Source organism: Mirounga leonina, unplaced genomic scaffold (genome assembly GCF_011800145.1).
Source record: "Mirounga leonina isolate KUSES-001 unplaced genomic scaffold, KU_Mleo_1.0 Mir_176, whole genome shotgun sequence".
Taxonomy (NCBI): domain Eukaryota; kingdom Metazoa; phylum Chordata; class Mammalia; order Carnivora; family Phocidae; genus Mirounga; species Mirounga leonina.
In genome coordinates this window covers 33,041,981-33,063,291 of record NW_023270454.1, presented here as the reverse complement: position 1 = coordinate 33,063,291, position 21,311 = coordinate 33,041,981, and the positions used below count along the sequence as shown (strand labels likewise).

The window sequence follows — 21,311 nt, the reverse complement described above, 5'->3', positions numbered from 1 at the left end:
CACCAAGTGATGGCCTAATCAAATGGAGTCTTTAACGATGGTCAGACCCAGGTTCACGGTCTGCATGCTCCAGATCTAATGTGGCTTGGGCTCACCCTGACACACTCCAGGATTTACGGGGTATTTCTGAAACTCTGACAGTCTTCTCATACTAGAGAAGACAAAAAAAGAACTTTAGGTGACCGTACCATTTCTATTCATGCTGTTCATCCACTTGTCAAGCTCTTCCATTTCGATTTCCATAACAGAGGGCGTGTCTTCCTCAAAAATGGGGCTAGAGAGAGAGCAAAAATCGTGTTAAAACAAAAAGAAGTGTGTTGGGCAGAGTTTCCTTTTGGGAGAGGCTGGAATGCTGAGTGGGAGAAAGGTGAACTTGAGGTCGTGTGTGACACTCCAGGGCAGATGGGGGGCGGGGGGTTGCCCTATTCACACGTACCAAACTCTAAAAGGAGGAAAGGCTAGAACTAAAATAAACCTTCCTCTATCGCTGATCCAAAGACGGAGGGCACACAGCTCAAGGGGAGCCCAGGAGACCCTGACTGCCCCCCAGAAGGTACAACGTTGGGCCAACAGGCTTCCACCGTGAGGATCCTCTGGGGAGTTGCCCTGTTGAGCATTTTAGCCTTGCTTAATTTCATTTCCCTTTCTTTGAGGTTTCTGATCTGTGCCCCAGGTCAAGAGGCCACTGTGAACAGGTTGCTTTCCTCACTTCTCCTTTCAATTCCCAGGCTTTTCTGTCATGGAGAAATAGAGCCCTTGCTTTCAGAAACCCACCGCACTCACTTCTCAGGGCTCAGAGCCCACAATTATGGGAAAGAAGCCCCTGGTTAATGTAAATGGGGTTGGGGAGGAGGACCACCAGCTCTGAACCACAGTATGGGCGTGACACCGTGGAGAGGAAGTGAGCCAAGTGTCTAAACAAGCAAGGTTGCTAGGGGAAAAGCTGGGGCGGGGGTGGTGACAGGGCCCCAGAACAATCTTCTGGTGGAATCTTGTTCTCTCTCTCTCTCTCCTCCCCCCTCCCTCCCTCTCCCTATCTTTCCCCTCCTTCTCCTCCCTCCCTCTCTCTCTCCCTGCACCACCCTTCCTTCCTCTCCGCCTCCATTCCTTTTCTCCCTCCCACCCCACCATGGTTCTGCCACATGAACTTTAGGCTTCTAACAGGGCTCTCCTCCTTTAATACCAGGGAACATATCTTTCCTGGTGATAAAATGTTTAACCAGAGTAAACGAACCGATGTCCTTGAAATACACCCAGTGTCAGAATATTGAACTACGATGCATTTGGAACTGGTAGTAGTCAAAAAGATTTAGTTTTTTCTGAAGAGGACCCTGTTCTTCACCCAGACTCCCCACTGAATTGAGGTTGGGGGCCTAGCGAGCATCCCCGTAGGCTGCTCAGGGCCGTCTCCCAGGGCCAAGGAAGCAAGAGGCCCCTCAAGGGTCCCTCAAGGGTGTCAGAACAAAAACCCATAAAAAGCAGATGGCTTTCTAATCTGCTCCTCTCCCTGATATCCTTGTCCTTACTGAGCTGGGTCAGAGGTAGTGGGGACTTACACTTTGTTGTTTTCACTTCCCAGTTCACCTAAAGAGAAAAAAAAATAAAGGCCATGTTAGCTTTCACTGTCCATAACAACTTTTTATTTCAACAACAGCTGAAATCTCCTTTACAAACACAAGAGATGACTTCAAATCGCATTTTTAAGGGAGCAATAATTAACCTTAATCTGGTGTTAACTGAGGTCTTAATCTGGATGGTCCAACGTGGATTAAATTCACACCCGGTTTTGGACTTCGTAATATCGTAAAATCGAAGCTCTGAGGAAACCTGCTCTGTGTTGCTGTGGTTGAGGTGAGAACCAGGTAACAGACTGTCAAATGCCCATCAGACTCCAGATGAACGTGTGGCAAGAATCAAGGCGCATTGCCCCAGCTCCAGCTCTGTTTTGTTTGGCAGGGGAACCAATGCATCCAGAGAAAGAGGCAGTCATGCCACGTGAGTGGATAACATAGGCCCCTAGCACCTTCTATGATGTGAAAACCATCAAGGAGCAAACCACTTTGCAGAGGTCCACCGAATAGTCAAATGTTCCCGATCCTTGGCAAGCAGAGGTCTCTTTTCGGCAGGCCTGCAGAAATGCAGGTCCCCATCAAGGAAACACAGCCAGCAGCCACCGAGAACTGAGCTCCTGGAAGCTGGGAGCTGTTGTCATTTCCTGAGGGTTGGCAAGCTTTCACGGCCTTGATGATCCAGGAAAGCTAGGCACAGATGGAAGTTTCGTGCCATTACTGCCTACCTCCCAGGGCCTCTGGGTTATGTCTTTCTGGCCCCTGGTAGGAATCTGAAGCTCCCTGCAGGTGCCTGATCCTCAGACACTTGGACTGGGGAAAGGGGAGTATATTCATTTTATATTTTTTATATAATTTTAATCTCAAATTGACATGCTATTTCCTTAAGGGGTTTTACTATAAATAAAGTCCCTACACATTGAGCCTCCCCTACAGGTGACCCATAAAGATCCCCCTGTTTTGTCACTTCCCCCCCTTTTCCTCCCCCTCTTTTCCTGCTTAGTAACACCCCCCCCACGCACACACCCACACTAATTTCTCAGAGAACAAGTGGCCCCACAGCCCCACTGTAGAAGGCATGGATTTATCTTTATAATTTGAGTGCCCACAGGCTTTGTGGAGAGCAAAAGCTAACCCTGCATGCAGATGATGGAAAAGTTTAAAAACCCATTACAAAAGTGCTCCAGATGCACCAAATGCGAAGCTCCTGTAATCAGTATTCAAACAGAGCAAAAAGCCTTCTGTGGCCTCATCTCTCCTGCTCCGAGACCATTACCCCGGCCCAGCCACCATGGCAACAGAAAAACATCTGGGAGAGCTCACCAGAGCCGAGCATTAAGCCAGGAGGGAGACCAATTACATGTCCCCAGCAATCAGGCCCTGCCCGCACCTCTCCACCTGGCCTCTATCTCTTTATTAATAGCCATCTACTCCCTTTGCAACCGGAGGGCAAATGTACCTCTTACACTACCCCCCACCTGCACTTGATTCCATTTTCCCTCCTACAGTCCTTCCATGTCATACCCTCCTCCCCACTTTGTCCTCTGCCTCCAGTCCCCAGTTACAACCACTTAGCACGCCCGTGCCCCCACTATCAGCCAGTCTCCTCTGTGCAGCGCCAGTGGTGGGGTGGTGGGTGGTGGGATTGCTGGGCTGCGCGGGTGGGGGGGGCGGGGGGCGTGGACTCCCACAGGGGACCGGCTGGCTTAGCTTTTCTTTTCCGTGCGGAACCCTGAGCAAGAGAGAGTCTTTCTGGAGATGTTCTGAGCTGAGCCAGGCTTCACATCACCACAGCCTGTTTAAAGGGATGCCTGCAGCTAACACAGAGACACAGCCCATCGAGACCCTTAATAAATGTTAAATAAGAACAGCTACAAATGTAACTCCTGGAGGTCTAGGAAGAAGGGCAATAGAACAGCAAATTACTGCCCGGCACTTCCCTTCTCCTGGACTTGAAATGGACAAGCCCAAAGGAAAAAATGTGATTGCGGGTCAGAAGGGCTCTTTCTAAAGGTGTTGGCCGGGTCCTCCCCAGTCATCAAATGTGCAGGCTCACTTCCTGCTGGAGAAGAACACACCAGGCACTATTCACATGGTGGGGAGAAACCAATGTGTCTGTTTCTAACTTTCTGAGGCGACATCATCCATGCCCTCCCACAAAACATCATTTTGGATGCTTTCCAAGCAAAATGCTGGTCTGACCCAGTGTGACAGTCCTATTTTTCCTGGAAAAAAATATTTAAATCAAATTTTGTTAATTTGAACAGTCTCCTTTTATTTATTTTTTTTAAGACTTATTTATTTATTTTTTAGAGAGCGGGGGGGGGGGCGGCACGCAGAGGGAGAGGGAGAATCTTAAGCAGACTCCCCGCTGAGCATGGAGCCTGACGTGGGGCTCGATCTCACAACCCTAAGAGCATGACCTGAGTCAAAAATCAAGAGTCCGATGCTTAACCTGCTACGCCACCCAGGCGCCCCTCTCCTTTTATTGATCTGCGTTATAATGTTAAATATGAATGGGTGGACTTTGGCAGACAGCAGGGCTTAACTTTTCAGCATTGTTTGTTTGAAGATATATTCATGTGTTAAGCAGCTAACCATCTGTATCTATATTAAAGGAAATATTCAAATAAAGTTCTCTATATCAAAACGTGTAATAAGCAATTGTTTTGAAATTTTAAGATCTCTGTGTTTTCTCTTAAAGTGAGGCATATTTTAAAACAAAAAGAATGTGCCAGTTTGTATTAAGAATAAGTTTCGAATTTGTTTTTATCTCTGAGAATAGGTAGGTGTTCTTTTAAAAAAGTACTAACGCTGTTTCATTAACTCATTCATTCAACCACATGTATTGAGCAGCTGATAAATGTTGGGCTAGACACTGTGTCAGGTCAAAGGGGCAATAACAATAAGCAGCAGCAGCTAACACAATATGCCAGCTACTCTTTTTCTGAAGTGGTTTACATAGATGAATTCATTTACTTCTCACGATGGCTCTGCAAGCCAGGTGTCGGATTTGCCCATTTCACAGATGAGGAAACTGAATCAGAGAAGTCGTAGAGCTAGGGAAAAAAGCCAACCAGGTAGTGCGGTTCCAGAGCCCATTCTCTAACCTCCACATCACACCATTAAACCAGACAAGTAAGGCAAGTTCTTGGTTCTCTCGGGACCTTAAAGAGAACCTGACCTAGTAAGAGAGACTAAAAACAGAAAAAAGACAAGTCACCAACTTACGCAACGTAAATGCTGTACACCGTAAGTGAGAACACAGAAGAGGTGGTGATTCATTTTGCCCAGGGAGTGATTACTCAAGGCTTCATAAAAACTTCAGAACTGGGCATGGAAGAATAGGGTGGCAGTTTGCCAAGCAGACAAGAAGGAAATCCCAAACAGAAGAGTAGTAGAGTAGGCATGTAAGCATCATGAACATGTGTGTAAGCCAGGCTCCGGGAACAGCAAATACTTGGAGCGTGGCTCCAGCAGGGTGCATGAGCCCTCTGAGAAGGAGGCCAGTTCTTGAGGGTGAATGGCTTTTGACTTTGGAGATGCTCACAACGAAGTCCCGCGAAAAATCCTCTTCTGTATTTAGAGCCCCCTTGAAAGCAGGCACATTTGACCAGACATCCCCATCCTTCCCCCCCAGGTCTTGGCTCCTGCCAAGAAAGGTGCTTCTTCCCAAGCTCACTTTTACCATACCTGCTGGCATTATGGAAAAATGACCATTTATAGCTCCTGCTGAGAGCTTAAAGGCTCTCCTGATACAAGGAGAGTGAGCCAGGCCTGCAGGCCAAGGGCATGATCTCAAAGCCAGAGGTGCCCTGTTAGTGAGTGTGAGGGATATACAGTGAATTTTTGTATGTACATATCAATATGTAGCTCATTAGAGATGGTCCCATCCCTTGAGTGATTTTTGTAATAACTAAAAGCTTCAACTTTAAAAAGTCTAATTAGAGTCATTTTTACCAGCACAAGCCAAAAGTCCTCAAGTCTGCTTTGGACTTAGAAGCACCCTGACACCTAGTATTTGTTGCTCCTAGATTTGGAACTGAATACCCGCAGAGGTATCTCTGACCTAGGGAATTCTCTATCAGATCGGTTTCAGCTTTATGCTGGTAATCTTCAGCCAACTAGGAATTTCATACAAAAGTTAGCATAGCTTTAATGAGAATAAGAACAATGCTTTACTCAGGCCTTTTCACAATCAAACTGGGCATGGAGGAGAAAACAATATCTTCGACAGAAATATACAGAATATATTATATAATATACAGAATATACGGCAGAAGAATCCTCTTCCAGTGGAGACAAGCCCAAGGTCTCAGCCTTCCCATCCCCAACCCCAAACTGACCCACCGCTTTGCCCTTTTGAATGTTTCCTCCAATTTAGGGAATGTTGCATGGACCTCTTGGCCGATATTAGACAAGGCCCTCATCTGGATTAGGTACAGAGAGGGTAGCTGTGTGTTTTAATTTTAGGCTAAAGCCATTCTCTTTTTGAAAAATAAGGGGATATTCATCATTTACTAGTTTATGTAGTCCTGGTTGCTCAACTTTAAAACCTCTCCCTTCTTTCTCCTCCCCCATCACCCACTCCAGACAGGCATTAGGATCATACTCACATGTCTGTACGGCACTCTGAGATCCTTGGCTAGAAGGCCCTGTGTAGAAGAAGCAAAAAATATTTTGTTTTACTGATTGTTCATTAACACATGAACACACACAGAAATGGGAACATACAAAATATTTACCTTGTTTGGTCCTTTTTCTTTTATAGCGTACTATAAGGATTATCACTGATAAAAATAGGAGCGCAAATAAAACCAGTGGGATCAACACCATTAATACAAACTCCAACTGATTTTCATCCTCGTCAATGTCGCCAAAACTTGAATTTGCCATGAATGCTCCCATGGTCACGGCAACAAATGTAGTTTGAGTATGAAAATCTTTATCTCTGCTTTCCTCTTCCAGGGGCATTTCTGCTGAATGTTCTGTTTCCTCAGAGAAATCTGTAGGGACACACACAAAATTGAGAGTGCCATGGAGACAAAGCTACTATGTTATGTTTTCAGTGATTTTTAAATATATCCTACATGCATCCAGCGGTAAACTTGATCCACTGCGTTTGGTCTTCCAGTTCAGTGTGACAGAGTATTGATTTAGTGTAAATGGAGCTCAAGCTGGGAGTATATTGAACATGGAATCAGAGCCCAGAGAGAAACTTCCCACAAATGCAAGCAGTTTAGCCTTGACCAGATACGTTAGACACACTTACGCGAAGGGCACTGAGAAGCTTTTTTGTGTCAAAAGGGTGATATTCCAGAACATCTCCTATAGGGTATGATGCTATTTTTATGCTATAAATGTAAATTCACATCTACTATAAGTTAACTACTTTCCTCGTAATACTTGGGTATAAAGGAATGCACACTGTCCCAATTTTTTTATTTATTTATTTATTTATTTATTTGAGAGAGAGAGATTGCGTGTGCCTTCATGTGAGTGAGGGCAGGAGCCGAGGGGGAGGGGCAGAGGGAGAGAGAGACTCTGAAGCAGGCTCCCCGTTGAGCGCAGAGCCCAACATGGGGCTCGATCCCATGACGCTGAGATCATGACCTGAGCCCAAACCAAGAGTCCAAGAGTCCAACGCTTAACTGACTGAGCCACCCAGGCGCCCCGCACTGTCCTAACTTTTAATAAAAGGTTACCTATCTATCAGTGTGGAAGAATTTTTGGAAACTGGGGTGACTGATTAGATTTCAGTGTCAGTTCTCACATTCTGCAGAGAACTGAGTCTCTCTGAGATTATCTGACAGAAATCTTCCTGGGTTCTAAATAAAAACACAGTGCGGATTTCGTTTGTAAGGTGACATTCTCAAGGAGGAAGTTCCCTTAGGGACTAAGTAAAGTGCACCAATATTTAAATGTATTTACTAAAAAGCATGTTTAGAACTTCCCCTAATAAGAAGCTATAAACCAGTTTATTCTGTTTGAACTTCAGATTGTGTTGGAAAACCATCCTGGGGCTCATCCCAGGGCAGGAAGGACTATGAGCCTGATGATTATCTGAAAAATCTCCCCTCACCTTGGCTATGTAGTGACCACAGTAAGGTAAGCTGAAGGTTTTCATCCTACCATAGTATAACGTCTATTGTTCAAATGGGGCCCGCCGAGGAAGAGAGCATATGAGTTTAGGCCATAGAAAACTTACCCAGTAAATAAGATGACGTATGGGAAGGTCCTTTCTAAAGTGCAAGGTGCTGTGCAAACAGAAAAGCCAGCTGTTTCAAGCCATGCTCTCTAACCAGAGGTTAGGTCACCCTTTGGAATGCCAGAGGGGGCCCCTGCAGGGCCCATCCCACACCTTATCCATCTGCGCAACTGAATGACAAGGGAGTCCTCTGGTTTAATTTATAAAAATATTTGTTTGAGCACAGTCTATTTTTTTTTTTTTTTTTGGTTATACAGATGAACATTTCAGCTTCCTCCAAGACCAGGGAATCCACTTGATAATCACATTGGTAAATGTCACCCCAAACCATCAGAATCAGTTACAAACTGCAGAGTCTAACCAACCGGTATTCTTCACGTGTTTATGCCCAAAGCAGGATTTAAGAAAATATTTACTATGTATTGACTTCTGTCTGGGTTAAATGGCTCTGTCTTATATTTATGTCTTCGAAATAAGGTAATAAGTTAATAATGATAGCATATGTTAAAAGCTTTGATGCATCATGTATCACCCCGAACCAGGAAAAGATATTAGTCCACTAGAACAATCTCCTCATTAGAGTCACATTGCTTGCCGAACTACTGAGACCAAATAGCATTCTTCACTGATAATCCAGCAGGTGATGACGAGACATTTACAGGGGGTGGGGGTGAGTGGCACATATGCAGATGCAATTGGTGGTACTGACCCTATTCCTTGAGGTCAGTGCTTACAGACCTTCCTCGAATCCCCAGACTTGCCTTTTATCTCTTTTGCTTACTTCTACTACAGCTGAGGCTGCCGCCACTATGTCAGGCTAACCTCTATAGAGAATTGACTAAGCCAAGTCCTGTGCTCTGCCTTTTACCCAGATCATCTCATTTTGTCCTTACCATTTTCCCAGATGGAAACTGGGGCAAAGAGGTTACACAACTTGCCCATAGTCACAGAGCAATCATGGAGGAGGATTTGAACCCAAGAGGGCTAGTCGCTGAACCTGAGCTTTGAACCTCACATGGTATTTTCCTTCCAATTAGACCGGAATATGATTACCAGTCATCAAGTGGTGAACAAGAGAGGGAACCCCATGTCCTTGCCCCTCTGCCTATAAGGAGGTGGCTTTCTGGCATGAAAGAGAAGGGCAGGGGGATGGGTCCCAGAAGCCTTGGCTTTGTGGGTCTCCTGCTAAGCTCCTCAGCCCAGATGTGCTGTGAGCAATGCTGCCCAGAAGAGCAGGATGTGTTCGGCACCTCTCCAAGGAAGGCTTTTTTTTTAAATTTATTTTATTTTGAAAATTTATCTATTTTAGAGAGAGCAAGAAAAGAGAGAGAGAGCACAAGCGGGAGGAGGGGCAGAGGGAGAGAAAGAGAATCTCAAGCAGATGCACCGCTGAGCACAGAGCCCATTGCAGGGCTTGATCTCACAACCCTGAGATCACGACCTGAGCCAAAACCAAGAGCCAGATGCTCAGCCAGGCACCCCTCCAAGGAAGGCTTTGGGTCACCACTTGACCCATGGCCCCAGAAGAAGAGAAAATAGGAAAGGAAATAAGGTAGCAGGAATAAAGAGGGCCTTTGGATAATCAGGAATGAAAGAGAAATGGAAAGAAGCACACCAGATGGTCCCGGGTTGTACATTCATTTTTTAGCATAAGGGGCAGTGCTGGTCACAGGTGGCCTTTAGTGACAATTTGCAGTGAAAAGGGCTGGAATTTCTCTCCCCATATCTCTCTCACATACACCCTAACATACATTTTCCACATTAAGCATCATTTACTCTCTCAGAATCTCTAGTGACTACCTAAATAAGTAAGAACCAAGGGGTTGGTCTCTCTCCCTCTCTGTTTTATTTTTCTTTACCCTACAAGCCTTCATCTCCAGATACTTCTATGATAACCTTCCTCCCAGCCCTCTCTGCCCCATCCAACACCATCATACCCAAAAATAATAAATAACAGTAACTGGCATTTATCAGATGCTTTGTATGCTAGGAACTAGCTAGGATAATAGGCACTACCTAATTTCATCTTCACAAAAACTTTATTGTGCACATTTTACAGATGAAGAAACTGAGTCTTGAATGTCTTGTCCTGGGGTACAACCCTGTCATTTATAAGTTCTGCTACATATGATTTGGAAGCCACATTCCCTAGAGTATAAGCACCAAATGACAGCGAAGGTTCTAGTCACAGCTCTGTCACTTCGTAGTAGCGGGAATTTGAACAAATTATTTACCCCTGTGGCTTAATGTCCTAATTTGTACAACTAAGGGGTGATCCCCCAAGCCCCATCTACTTCCACATTTCCACACATACGGTGTTTATCTTGTTTTTAATTAGAATTTTTAAATTGGTACTAGACACATGGTACTAAGGTCAGAAAGGAAATGTCACTACACCATGTCCCCCAGTTACTACTGTTCCCTCCCCAGAGGTAGCCGTTGTTTCTGTTGCCTTCCAGAGAAACTCCATGTGTATGTAAGTATCATTTCCCGTTTTCTTTTTTTAACACAAAAGGTAGCAAAATCTATATATGTTCTGTCCCTTGCTTTTTTCACTTAAAAATTGGTTTTCAAGATTATTTCCTGTCTATATACAGAGAGTTGTTTTTTCCCCTATTATTTGGCTGTATCATAACCTATTCCTATTGACAGAGATTTAGGTTGTTTCTCTTGCGTTTTCAGAGATGCCACAATAAACACCTGCCCATCCTTCAGTTGGCACGTGTGCACATACAGTCTGGGTTTTTTTTTTTAAGATTTTATTTATTTATTTGTCTCAGAGAGAGAGAGAGAGCACAAGCAGGGGAGCGGCAGAGGGAGAGGGAGAAGCAGGCTCCCCGCTGAGCAGGAAGCCCGATGTGGGACTCGATCCCAGGACCCTGGGATCATGACCTGAGCCGAAGGCAGATGCTTAACAGACTGAGCCACCCAGGCACCCCCGTACTGTCTGTATTTTGTCTCAGGTGTGATGAGAGCAGGGGCGAGGGCGTTGGGTGCAGGGGGAGAGAGGACAGCACCAAACCTCAGAGCTTCTCCAAGATAGCTCCAGCCCAGGCCTCACATGATGAAAACTGGCAGAAACTAAATCAGGAAAGTGCTGGGGGTGCAGGTGGTGTTTGGTGGGAAAGGCGGGGGCTGGAGTTGACAAACGCTGGGGATCAGGCCCAAGAGTTCACGCCAGGAGCATTACATGTCGTCAGAAGGGGAGCTGGAGAAGCAGGGTGGGCCATTGAATCAAATCAGTGACTGAGCATGGGTGACCAAGGGGACAGAGAGGTAAGAGCAAGAAAACCAGAGGTGGACAAACCCAAGGTGGGAACCGCAGCAGAGCCAGAGGTCACAAGAGCAGGCAGGGGAGTCCAGGGGGCAACTCAGGGGACGTTTCCCCAGAGCACTATGGAGGTTCCTCCTGTGGCCTGTGGGGTAACAGCAACTCTTAACCCAATGGACACGGGGCTCCCCAGACATGCCTTTGGACCCCAGCCTTTTCTAAGCAACACTTGCTAAGGCCCCTTAAAAGTCCATGGTGATTTCCCGTAAGAACCATCCTATGCTTCTGGGATAAAAGCGACACTTGACAACCTAAGGGGTCCAGCACTATGGCGGGAGAACCCAGCACTCTCTTCCAGGGAGTGAGTCTGGAGCTTGCGTGTGGAGCCCAGCGGGCAGGGCTGTGTCTTGCGTGGTGCGCGGGCTTTGCGGACATCTCCGTGGTATGGGGCGGTGCGCAGGACGCAGACCGACAGGGCCTGCGAAAGGCCCTCACGGCTTCAACCCTCTGTTTCTCAAAGGCCAGGAAAGGAGGCCCCTGTGCGGCCTCTCCCGTATGTGGGGTTGAAGAGCGGACGGAATCCCACGCCTGACAACACCGGCTGACCCAGAGAGCACCGCGCTCATGCCACCTGCTGGTGGGTTTGCTACTTCTCCGCGCTCTTCCCATCCGTCCTCCCCCATCTCCAGACTCGCCAGTTTCTCTGCGGCTCCCCACGGGACTAATCGGCCTGCTATAATGTCTTCATTTTTTTTGTTGTGTCTTCTTAGCTAAATTTGGACATATTTCAGGGTAAGAGATGTATGGCCCGGGGGGCTAAAGCTGAGAAAGCTGCAGAAGTGGAGAGGATCAAGCCTGAGAGCGAAAAGCGAGAGGCGTTAGCCAGCAAAGGTACAGAAGAGAAGAAGAGCGAGGACAGTACCTGACAAGCAGACAGGCTGTGTGTGAGGGCCGCCCGCGGGGGGGCCCTGGGCCCTGCACGTGAGCTGCCCACGGAATGCCCGCGGGGCGGCCAGGGCTCCAGGCCACGGAAGCCCTGTCTTCGAGTGGCCCCAACGCAATCTAGCCGCCCCACCCCACCCCCCCCGGCCCCCCCGCACTCTCCCTTTCACCATCTCTCCCCCTTTGCTCAGATCCTGCCGCATTACTACAAGATCATGGGCGTAGTCACGGGAATGAGGAAAGCACTTCGCTTGGCTTTTAATCCTCAAATCCTAAAATTACCAGATCATCAACTGCACCGTTGCAGCATCCCTTACAAAGGATCATTGACTATATGCATGCAAACACATCTGGGACGCATATTCCACACGTCTGGCAAGGACCCTGGGGGAAATCCTTGTGGGTCGGAAACTGCGGGAAATGCTGGAGGTGAGCCTGGCAGCCCCAGCCCCCCAGCGGGCCGGTCACACCCCTCCCCCCATCACAGCTCCAAACACCGTCACTAAGTGGAAATGACTCTGCTTCCCAGTGAAGCAAACTAGCTAACTTCTCCTTTTTTGCAAGTGGAACAAATATGCAACCAGCTCTAGTTTTTTTAAGTGAAAAAAAAAAAAAACAAGTATTACGTAGGAACTGAAAGAATGCTGTTATAGTATAAAATAGAACAAGGCTGAGAGAATGGCGTAAACTCGGGATATCATCAAGTATGTTGAGCCGCAATCAGAGGACCCATTCCTTCATCTGTTATGTAGACTCCGTGCACAAATTGTGTCAACTATTTTATCTCATTTTATTTTTTTTAAGATTTTATTTATTTATTTTTGGAAGAGAAACAGAGAGGGGGCACAAGCTGGGGAGGAGAGGGGCAGAGGGAGGAGCAGACTCCCCGCTGAGCAGGGAGCTCAGGACCCTGGGATCATGACCTGAGCTGAAGGCAGACGCTTAACCGACTGAGCCACCCAGGACCCCATTTTTTTGTGATTTTTAACAATTTTATAATTCAGATAATGAAATAAAAGAAAACACAAGTCGAGTGTCAGGCATTCAAACTCAGCCCTGCTCTGAGGAGTAACTGGAGGATATGAATTTCAAGATATTCAAGACACCAAACTCAAGAAGTCTGCCTACTTCCTATCACCCCTGTACATCTGGGCACAGCAAAGAGCCAGTCAGTGAGAGAAGGATGAGACAAAACCAAACCAAGAAGCTCTCCAGTGGTTCTCAGCCTTGGCTGCACGAAAGAATCGCCTGGGGACCTTTAACACTCTTGATGCCCAAACCTTTACCTCATGGTGTCTGCGGTGAACACAAGCCTCAGTATTTTTTACAGTTCTTCAGGTGACTCCAAGGTTGAGAACCACTGCTGCCGACCCTACCCATTTCCCATCTTCCCCTGGGCCACCCCAGCACCCTCCCCTCCTGTTCTCTGTGCTCCTCCTTGGTAAAGTGGAGAAGAATCAGAGGTCAGGGAGTTGGATGCCCAAGGCTTGCCTAGCAGCTGCCAACTCGATCACCAGAATACAGTAGCTTAAGAATCATCGCTGAAGCCTGGAGCTCCTGAGAGACTCTGGCCAGGCTAGACTGAGAGAACACTGTCACAACCGTGCCTTCCCGAGTAAGTCTGATGAAGAGACAATGCGCTGGAATGTAAAACCCTCATTTCCACTAACGGTCACTGCCGACACATCAGCTTGGAGGCTTACACCAGTGGTCCTCGAACTTTAGCATCAGAATCACCTGGAGGGCTTCTCAAACACAGAGTGCTGGCCCCTGCTCCCAGAGTCTCTGCTTTAGTAGGTCTGGGATGAGGCCAAGAATTTTAAGGGGTTTTTTTTAAAGATTTTATTTTTAAGTAATCTCCCCACCTAAGGTGGGGTTCGAACCCACAACCCCCAAATCAAGAATCACACGCTCTGCTGACTGAGCCAGCCAGGCGCCCCAAGAATTTTCATTTCTAACAAAATGCTGCTGGTCTGGAGGCCATACTTTGACAGCCACTGGTTTAAGCTGCCCAAACAACCTCATTTAGATGTGCTTTATTATTGGTAACACCTCTTGTTCTCACCACTTACTGTGCACCAGCATCGCCTGGTGGGTTTTAAGCTCCACCCAGATCCGTTATGTGGGGCTATCTGCAGCTGCACGTGGGCAACGATCTGTTCTCAGAGCTCCCCTGGTGATTTCAGCAGTGAGTACACAGTAAGTAACTATGCTGGGTTGAGAGTTACTGAGTTAAACTGTAATTCAGTTGACTTCATTTTAATTTGTTGTTATTCGTGAAGATAGTCCTTACCAGCTTTAAAGATGATTGGAGAACCCTACCCAGAAAGAAGCCTCTGAAAGCAAAGTGAAAGGATGTATGCAGCCATCAAATAAATGGTCTGGTATCTCTCTACAAATCAGTTGCTCAGCATCTGTGGAATCTGACTGCGATGGGCCAGGGCAAAATGGGAACAAACGACTTAAAATCGGGCCCCAGCCTGTCTGTGGGCGGGTGATTGCGTTTGATGCAGGAAGTTGCCAACAGCAAGTGGATGGACCATGGCTCCTTGACGTTGGGCCCCTGGGACACCATCCTGCATGGCTTCTGAAGCGTTCTGGCCTTTCTCTGGCTTGCTTGGTTTCAAAAAGAGTGCTGTTTATCATCCGAGAGTAGTTCATTCAGGTACTCGTTTATTGCCCGAGGCCACGACGGCAGGTACTCGTTTATTGCCCGAGGCCACGACGGCTTGGTGCCGTATCTATCCCCAGCACCTGGAACCCTGTGTGCTGTGAGGTAGCCGTTGGGTACAGGTTGCTCAGGAAATGTAAATAGGCCAGGTTAGTCGGAGAGACACTGTTAGGACATCTCTCACCTTTTTATCGAGAATATCCTGTCCTCTTCCCTCTGTCCACCCTCTTCCAAGAATACACACAGTGCGTTCTTAGTCACAAAGAGAACTAGGGATCTCAGGTGGTCTCCTCAAAAGGTTATCGGAATTTTAAAGAAAACGCTGGAAAATGAGAGGAACCATTTAATGCCAAGTGAAGAATCCTGAGTGATGAAAAATTTCATCTTTTTAGTTTTTGTTTGGTAGGGTGCGGGGAATCCGGTGTTCCACATGGTTTCCCTCAGGTGACCTAATTCTCTGGGGACAGGACTAGGGCATCGGAAGGATTGTTGTTTTCATTGTAAGCTCTGTTGCACGACGTATTTAACAATTTTGGTTAAGTGAAAATATTCACTTAATATATTTTTGCTGACATATTTACCTGAAGAAGATATGGTCAGAATAAGTATGGTTGAACAGACGTGAGGCAAAAGCCCTGAGGGGTAAGGGCAGGTTCTGACTATCACAGGGTAGTTCAGGGAAAGCGGTCCTGTGTGACGATGCCTTACGTTGAAAGAAGGTTGACAAATGTTCCTTTGCTTATTTTGAGGAGGGTCATCTGGTAAAATGCTTTGCTGCGGTAGTCTGCTCTGGGAATTTACTTGTGAAGCTTGGTTATATTTTTACCGCATTGCCTTGAGAAACACACCTGCAATTGCGATTCCTTATCAGATGAAAACATGCCCCACGAAGGGGGCCCACAATGCTCTGATGTCTTTTTTGTTTTCAACTGTTTATTTTGATGTCTTTTTAAGAGAAAGCTTACTCATATTTAGTCAGACTTGCCCAGACCCTCAGGCTGTCTCGGTTTGAAGTTACTCACCTGGGAAAGCTGCATTTTTCACCTTCTGACTACCTTTATTGCACACTGGAGACTTATACTGGCCTATGGTACCTGGCAGTTTAAAGGAATACATGTATTTTTATGGGACAGAGTCCACATACACTTTTCACATTTAAAACTCTTTCTACCATCAGTGGGATAACAGACACACAAGTGCTTTAAAATGGAAAAAAAAAGGATTTTATTAAAATATAGTTATTATCATTACTAATCAGAATAATTTTCTATTTTTATTATATTTCTATCTCTCTCTTTTTATAAAGATTTTATTTATTTATTTATTTATTTATTTATTTATTTATTTATTTGAGAGACAGAGAGTACAAGTGAGAGAGTACAAGCAGGGGGAGCAGCAGAGGGAGAGGGAGAAGCAGGCTCCCCACTGAGCAGGGAGCCTGATGCGGGGCTTGATCCCAGGACCTGAGCCGGAGGCAGCCACTTAACCAACTGAGCCACCCAGGCATCCCTCTATCTCTCTTTTGAATAGCCAGTTTCAAGGATACAATTCTAGAGAGTAAGTTGGAAACAAATGTCCTTGGCCACGCCCTTGTCCTCTCCCTGGCCTGCTACCAGCCCCCCCTGAGTAGGAGGGAGACAGTTGGGCTCTTGCGCCCTCCGTCCAGGCATGGCACTCCTTGCTCAGATCAGTACAGGCTCAGAGTTGCCAGAGAAAGCAACCAAAAGACAGAGACAAGCCAAAAAACTCAGTGGTAGATGTATGTTTGTGATAAATCAGAGGACGGGAGAGCAGGGAAAGGAGATGTGGGCTAGTATCTCAGGGGCTAAGGTACCTTCACCACGAGCTGCAGGAGGAAGGGGGACAGGGTGCAATCAGAAGTTCCCATCATCAGCCTAAGGAGGAGCAGAGAGCAAGAGTTTGGGAGGCTGAGGAAGGAGGCCATCTCCCGAGGTCTCTGGAGCAGTGTCTGAGGGGAGCAGATTGTGGGTTGGATTTTCTGGGGTCAGCAAAGTCCCTTACCAGGTCTCTAAGCCCTGCTTCCATCTGATCCTATTTTACCTTGAGAGAGACTCAATCCTGCCCCTCTATCCCGGGCAATCTAGCAGGACTCGAGCACTGAGAATTGAGTGTTGCTGCTTGAGCTACTGATGCTGGGCAATCCCACTGTCTTGACAACCTCTTTTCTGCATTTATTATTATGATCCTGCAATTTTTTTTCTCTTCTAGTATTTAATGGGATGAATTACATTAGTAGATTCTCTAAAGTTGATCCACTCTTGGATTCCTGGTTTTAGTCTATGCAATTACTGGGATGTTTTTTGTTTTGTTTTGCTTGTTTTGTTTTGTGTTTTCCAGCACAGTTCCTCTACTTGTTATTTGAATGATTGATCTAGGACTCGGCCTAAATTTTCTTCTAATATTTGTTAACTGGCTACACGGCCAATATGCCTGTGGTCTTAGTGATGCACCAACATAAGGATGGTCTTTGCTTGAAAAAGATCATCATAGTCATAGAGCTTACTAAAGTACAGGCTGCCCAGTTAAATTTGAATATCAGATAAACAACAAATAATTTTTTAGTATAAACATGTCCCATGCAATATTTGTGTGGCCTCTACTTACACTGAATTGCATGAGATGTACTTACACTAGAAAAAAAGTGTTTATTTGAAATTTACATTTAACGGGTGTCCTATATTTTTATTTGCTAAATCTAGTAATCTTGACCATAAAAAACAAGCATTATGTTTAAAAAAGAGTACATTAATTTTTAAATTAATATTGTCAATGGAAGATAAAAGCACATGTCAGCAAACCCTAATAACCACTGGGCTCCTGTTTCTGAAAACTACAATGGGGCGGGGAAGCAGGAAAGAATAAAGACATTGTAACTCATATACAACAAAGACACATAGAAGAAAAATTCAAATTTCCAAAACAAACTAGATTTGGTGGTTTTGTTTCGAGGAAAAGAAACCAAAACACCACCACCAACTGGACCCTGCTCTGGTAGATAACTCTCCTTTCAAACCACCTTCTTCAATTAATCAGGAGATGCTTCTGTGCTGTCATCCCCACCCCCAGGCAGATTTTTCTATTCATTTTATGATACAGAAATGTTATTTCTTTTTCAAGTTTTCAAATCAGCTCTTACTGGCTTGAAATTTATCATCTATGGAATTTGTATTCCTTTTGTATTCCTTTCAAAACCTCCCCAAAATGTTTGTGACTACCTGGCCTTTCTGCAAATTGTCATGCTGCTCAATGTATATTTTCTGGGTCTGAACTCCATCCCTAGTTTGAGAGGAAGACGGATAAGAATACTTTCTCAGGGAGCACCTGGGTCTTCAGTCAGTTGAGCATCTGCCTTTGGCTCAGGTCATGATCCCGGGGTCCTGAGATTGAGTCCCGTATCAAGCCCTACATCGAGCCCCACATCAGGCTCCCTGCTCAGTTGGGAGCCTGCTTCTCCCTCTCCCTGCTGTTCGTACTCTCTCTTACTCTCTCTCTGACAGATAAATAAATAAAAATCTTAAAAAAAAAAAAAAGAATACTTTCTCAGTACTACTCGTGGATGTGGCTACATAATATTCTCTACAGGAAGGGAAGCAGTAACTCTTGCCTGTTTGGGTGTGAGAAGACAGAAGTAAACTATACATAGAAAGATTTGGGATCGTTAACATTTTGGAATAAAATAAAATGTGGTTAACTAAAAAATCATATTTATCTAGGTATTACCACAGTTTCATTTTATTATTTAAATGGTTATGATTTTGTCATGAATACATGTAAATGTTGGATAAATTTCATGTCATTCCTCACGCAGTCGTGTGCCTATAACGTACCAGACACTGTTCTAGGTCCTGGGATATAAAGGCGAAGGAGACCAGGTCCAAGCCTCCCAGGGCAGACACGGGTAAGTGGGGACAGTGGCACATAAACCAATAACTAAAATACAGTTTAATAAAAGCAATTGTGTATGATTGTTTGTGTATGGAGTCCCATGAGGGCATGGGAAAGGAAGGTCTTCATTCATCTGGGGGTGGAAGATTCAGGAAATCTTCACAGAGGAGGAGATCCTTAAAATGAATCTCAGGAGTTCATCAAGCCAAGATGTCAGGGAAAGGCATTACAGTTGAAACACATAGAAAGGCTCAGAGTTTGGCACATTCAAGCAGTTGTACCCTCAGCCGTGCGGTGGGGAGTGTCAGGGTTAAGCAGGAAAGGATTTCAGGACAACTCATAAGGGGCTTGAAATGATGTCAAGGGGTTTGGAAGCTAAGGAAAGGAAATCCCACTGAAGGGTAAGTGCAGGAGGAAATGATTACTTTTTGTCATAGAGTTATTGCTCTGGACATTACGTGGAATTGGTTTTGGAGATGAGACTAAAGGCAAGGAGATAGGTTAAGAAGTTAATGAAGTAGATGAGGTAAGCGCTAACAAGGGCCTAAACTAGCAGGGAGCTAAGGAGTTCCGCTCTGGACATGCTGAGCCCAAGGTCCCTGTGACATGTCCAAGGAGAACTGAGGACGAGAATGCAGGTCTAGAGCTGGGCAGCTAGGCCTGGGGGGAGGTGGTTTTTTTTGGAATCATCAGCCGAGGAGTGAGATGAAAGCTATGAACATGGATGCCATGGCTCAGGAAGGATATAAGGAATAAGAAATAAAAGATAGACATTACTATGAAAGGACCAGGTGGAAGAGAAAGACTCCTAACCCCAAAGTGGAAGGAAGCAATCAAGGTCATAGGAGATCAAGGAGAAAATGTCATCATAAGACCCAAGGAAGAGGAGCATTTCTATAATTGATTAATTATGTTAAGTGATACAGAGGAAGACGTGTAATATGGACAGAACTGGGTCCCTTCGGTTTAGCGATTAGAAGGCACTGGTGATCCAGAGAGAGCAATTTGAGTGGCTGTGCTTGATACAGTAACCAGGTTGCAGTGGGTTGAGATAAAGGCATGTTGACTGTCTTTCAGAGATTGGGAATTATAGAAAGGAAAGATAGAGGAAAGCTTGAGAAGAACTCAGAGGTGCTCTAGTTATTTTTCATTATGAATGTATACCTACCCTTTTTTTTTTAAAGTGTTGATATTGTTTAGATCCTAATTTGAACAGAACAACTATTAAAAAACATTTACAAGATAATTATCAGAGCTAATTAGACATTGACTGGGTATATGATGATATTAATTTTTAAAGCAATAATTGTATTGAGGTTATACTTTTTTTTTTAAGATTTTTATTTATTTATTTGAGAGAGAGAAAGAATGAGAGAGAGCACATGAGAGGGAGGAGGGTCAGAGGGAGAAGCAGACCCCCTGCCAAGCAGGGAGCCCGATGCGGGACTCGATCCAGGGACTCCAGGATCATGACCTGAGCCGAAGGCAGTCGCTTAACCAACTGAGCCACCCAGGCGCCCAGGTTATACTTTTTTTAACATGCTTTTTTAGAGAACAATGTAACAGATAACCGAGTACCCACCACAAATTTTCTTACACTTTTCCATATTGACCAGAGGATGGTTTGGCAAACTTTTTCTTAAAGAGCAGAGAAAGCAAAAGGCAGTTTTCATTTAACCATTTAAATATATAAAAGCCATTCGTAGTTCATGGGTCCAAAAAAAACAGGATACTCACAGAGACTGGCCAATGGGTCATTTGCTGTCTTCAGAACTGTCATGTTTTTTTCTGAAAGGAACACATCAGAGATGTAGCTGAAGCCCTCCTTGTACTCCTCCCCGATCTCATTCCCCTCCCTACCTCTCCAAAGGTAACTGCTCTCCTAAAGTTAACGTTATCGGTCCCAACTTTTCAGATATGCCTATATCCCTAAGCAATATAAGCATAATTTGGAGTGTTTTTAGAAACTTTAAATAAATGTAATCATTCTGTGCATAATAATCTTCAAGTGGCTCTTTTGGCCAACACTACATTTGAGATTAAGTCATCTTCATACATTTGGACTAGTTCGTTAATTTTACCTGTTGTATGCTATCTCATTTTGTGACTATATTAAGTTTCATGTATTCTTCTGGACATGCACATTTAAGTTGTTTCTATTTTTTCCATCTTTACAAACAATGCTACAATCAACATTATTGGCCATGACTCTTTGCTGCACATTTGCTTTTGATCTGGGGTATATACCTAGGATTGAATTGTTGGGGTTGTAGAGTATGAACATATTCAGCTGACTAAATATTTCCAAATTGTTCTCCAGGCTGATTGTATAGAAAAATTTCCTTTTCCAGTCATCTGGTATAGTTGGTAACCTGAAAAATTCTCCCAATATGCAACACTTAGAGATCCTGAATGAAATATAAGAGGCAACTTTTTACATGTATAAAGAAATCTCAAAAAAGCAAGGAAATCCCCAGGCTCCAGAAAATGTTTTAAAAAAGAAGAAGAAGAAAAGAAAAAGATGATATAGGAAATTTAAATTCAGAGACAAATTTACCTATGGGGATTTCCTAGAACAAAGGTTTGGGCCCATAGGGACATAAGAGGCTATAATGCGTTCAGGAGCTCCTGTCCATCTCTTGGGTTAAAAGTTAAAGCTAAAACACCAGGCCATGGAAAGAAAGAAAGAAAGAAAGAAAGAAAGAAAGAAAGAAAGAAAGAAAGAAAGAAAGAAAGAAAGAAAGA

The 21,311-nt window shown here is 44.9% G+C and overlaps 1 protein-coding gene across 2 annotated transcripts in view; it reads right to left on the bottom strand.

Moving 5' to 3' along the window:
* The window catches only part of TMEM154 (transmembrane protein 154), a 42,907-nt gene that overhangs the window by 16,278 nt on the left and 5,318 nt on the right, over positions 1–21,311 (bottom strand). Inside the window, exons 2-6 of one of the 2 annotated variants that reach the window (XM_035022889.1) lie at positions 20,304–20,354; positions 6,314–6,574; positions 6,185–6,223; positions 1,557–1,584; positions 189–274 (exon numbers count right to left, since the gene is read on the bottom strand). In XM_035022889.1, the coding sequence (XP_034878780.1) occupies positions 189–274; positions 1,557–1,584; positions 6,185–6,223; positions 6,314–6,574; positions 20,304–20,354 (465 nt within the window). The remainder of the gene's footprint in view (positions 1–188; positions 275–1,556; positions 1,585–6,184; positions 6,224–6,313; positions 6,575–20,303; positions 20,355–21,311) is intronic. The other variant, XM_035022890.1, reaches the window with a different exon arrangement.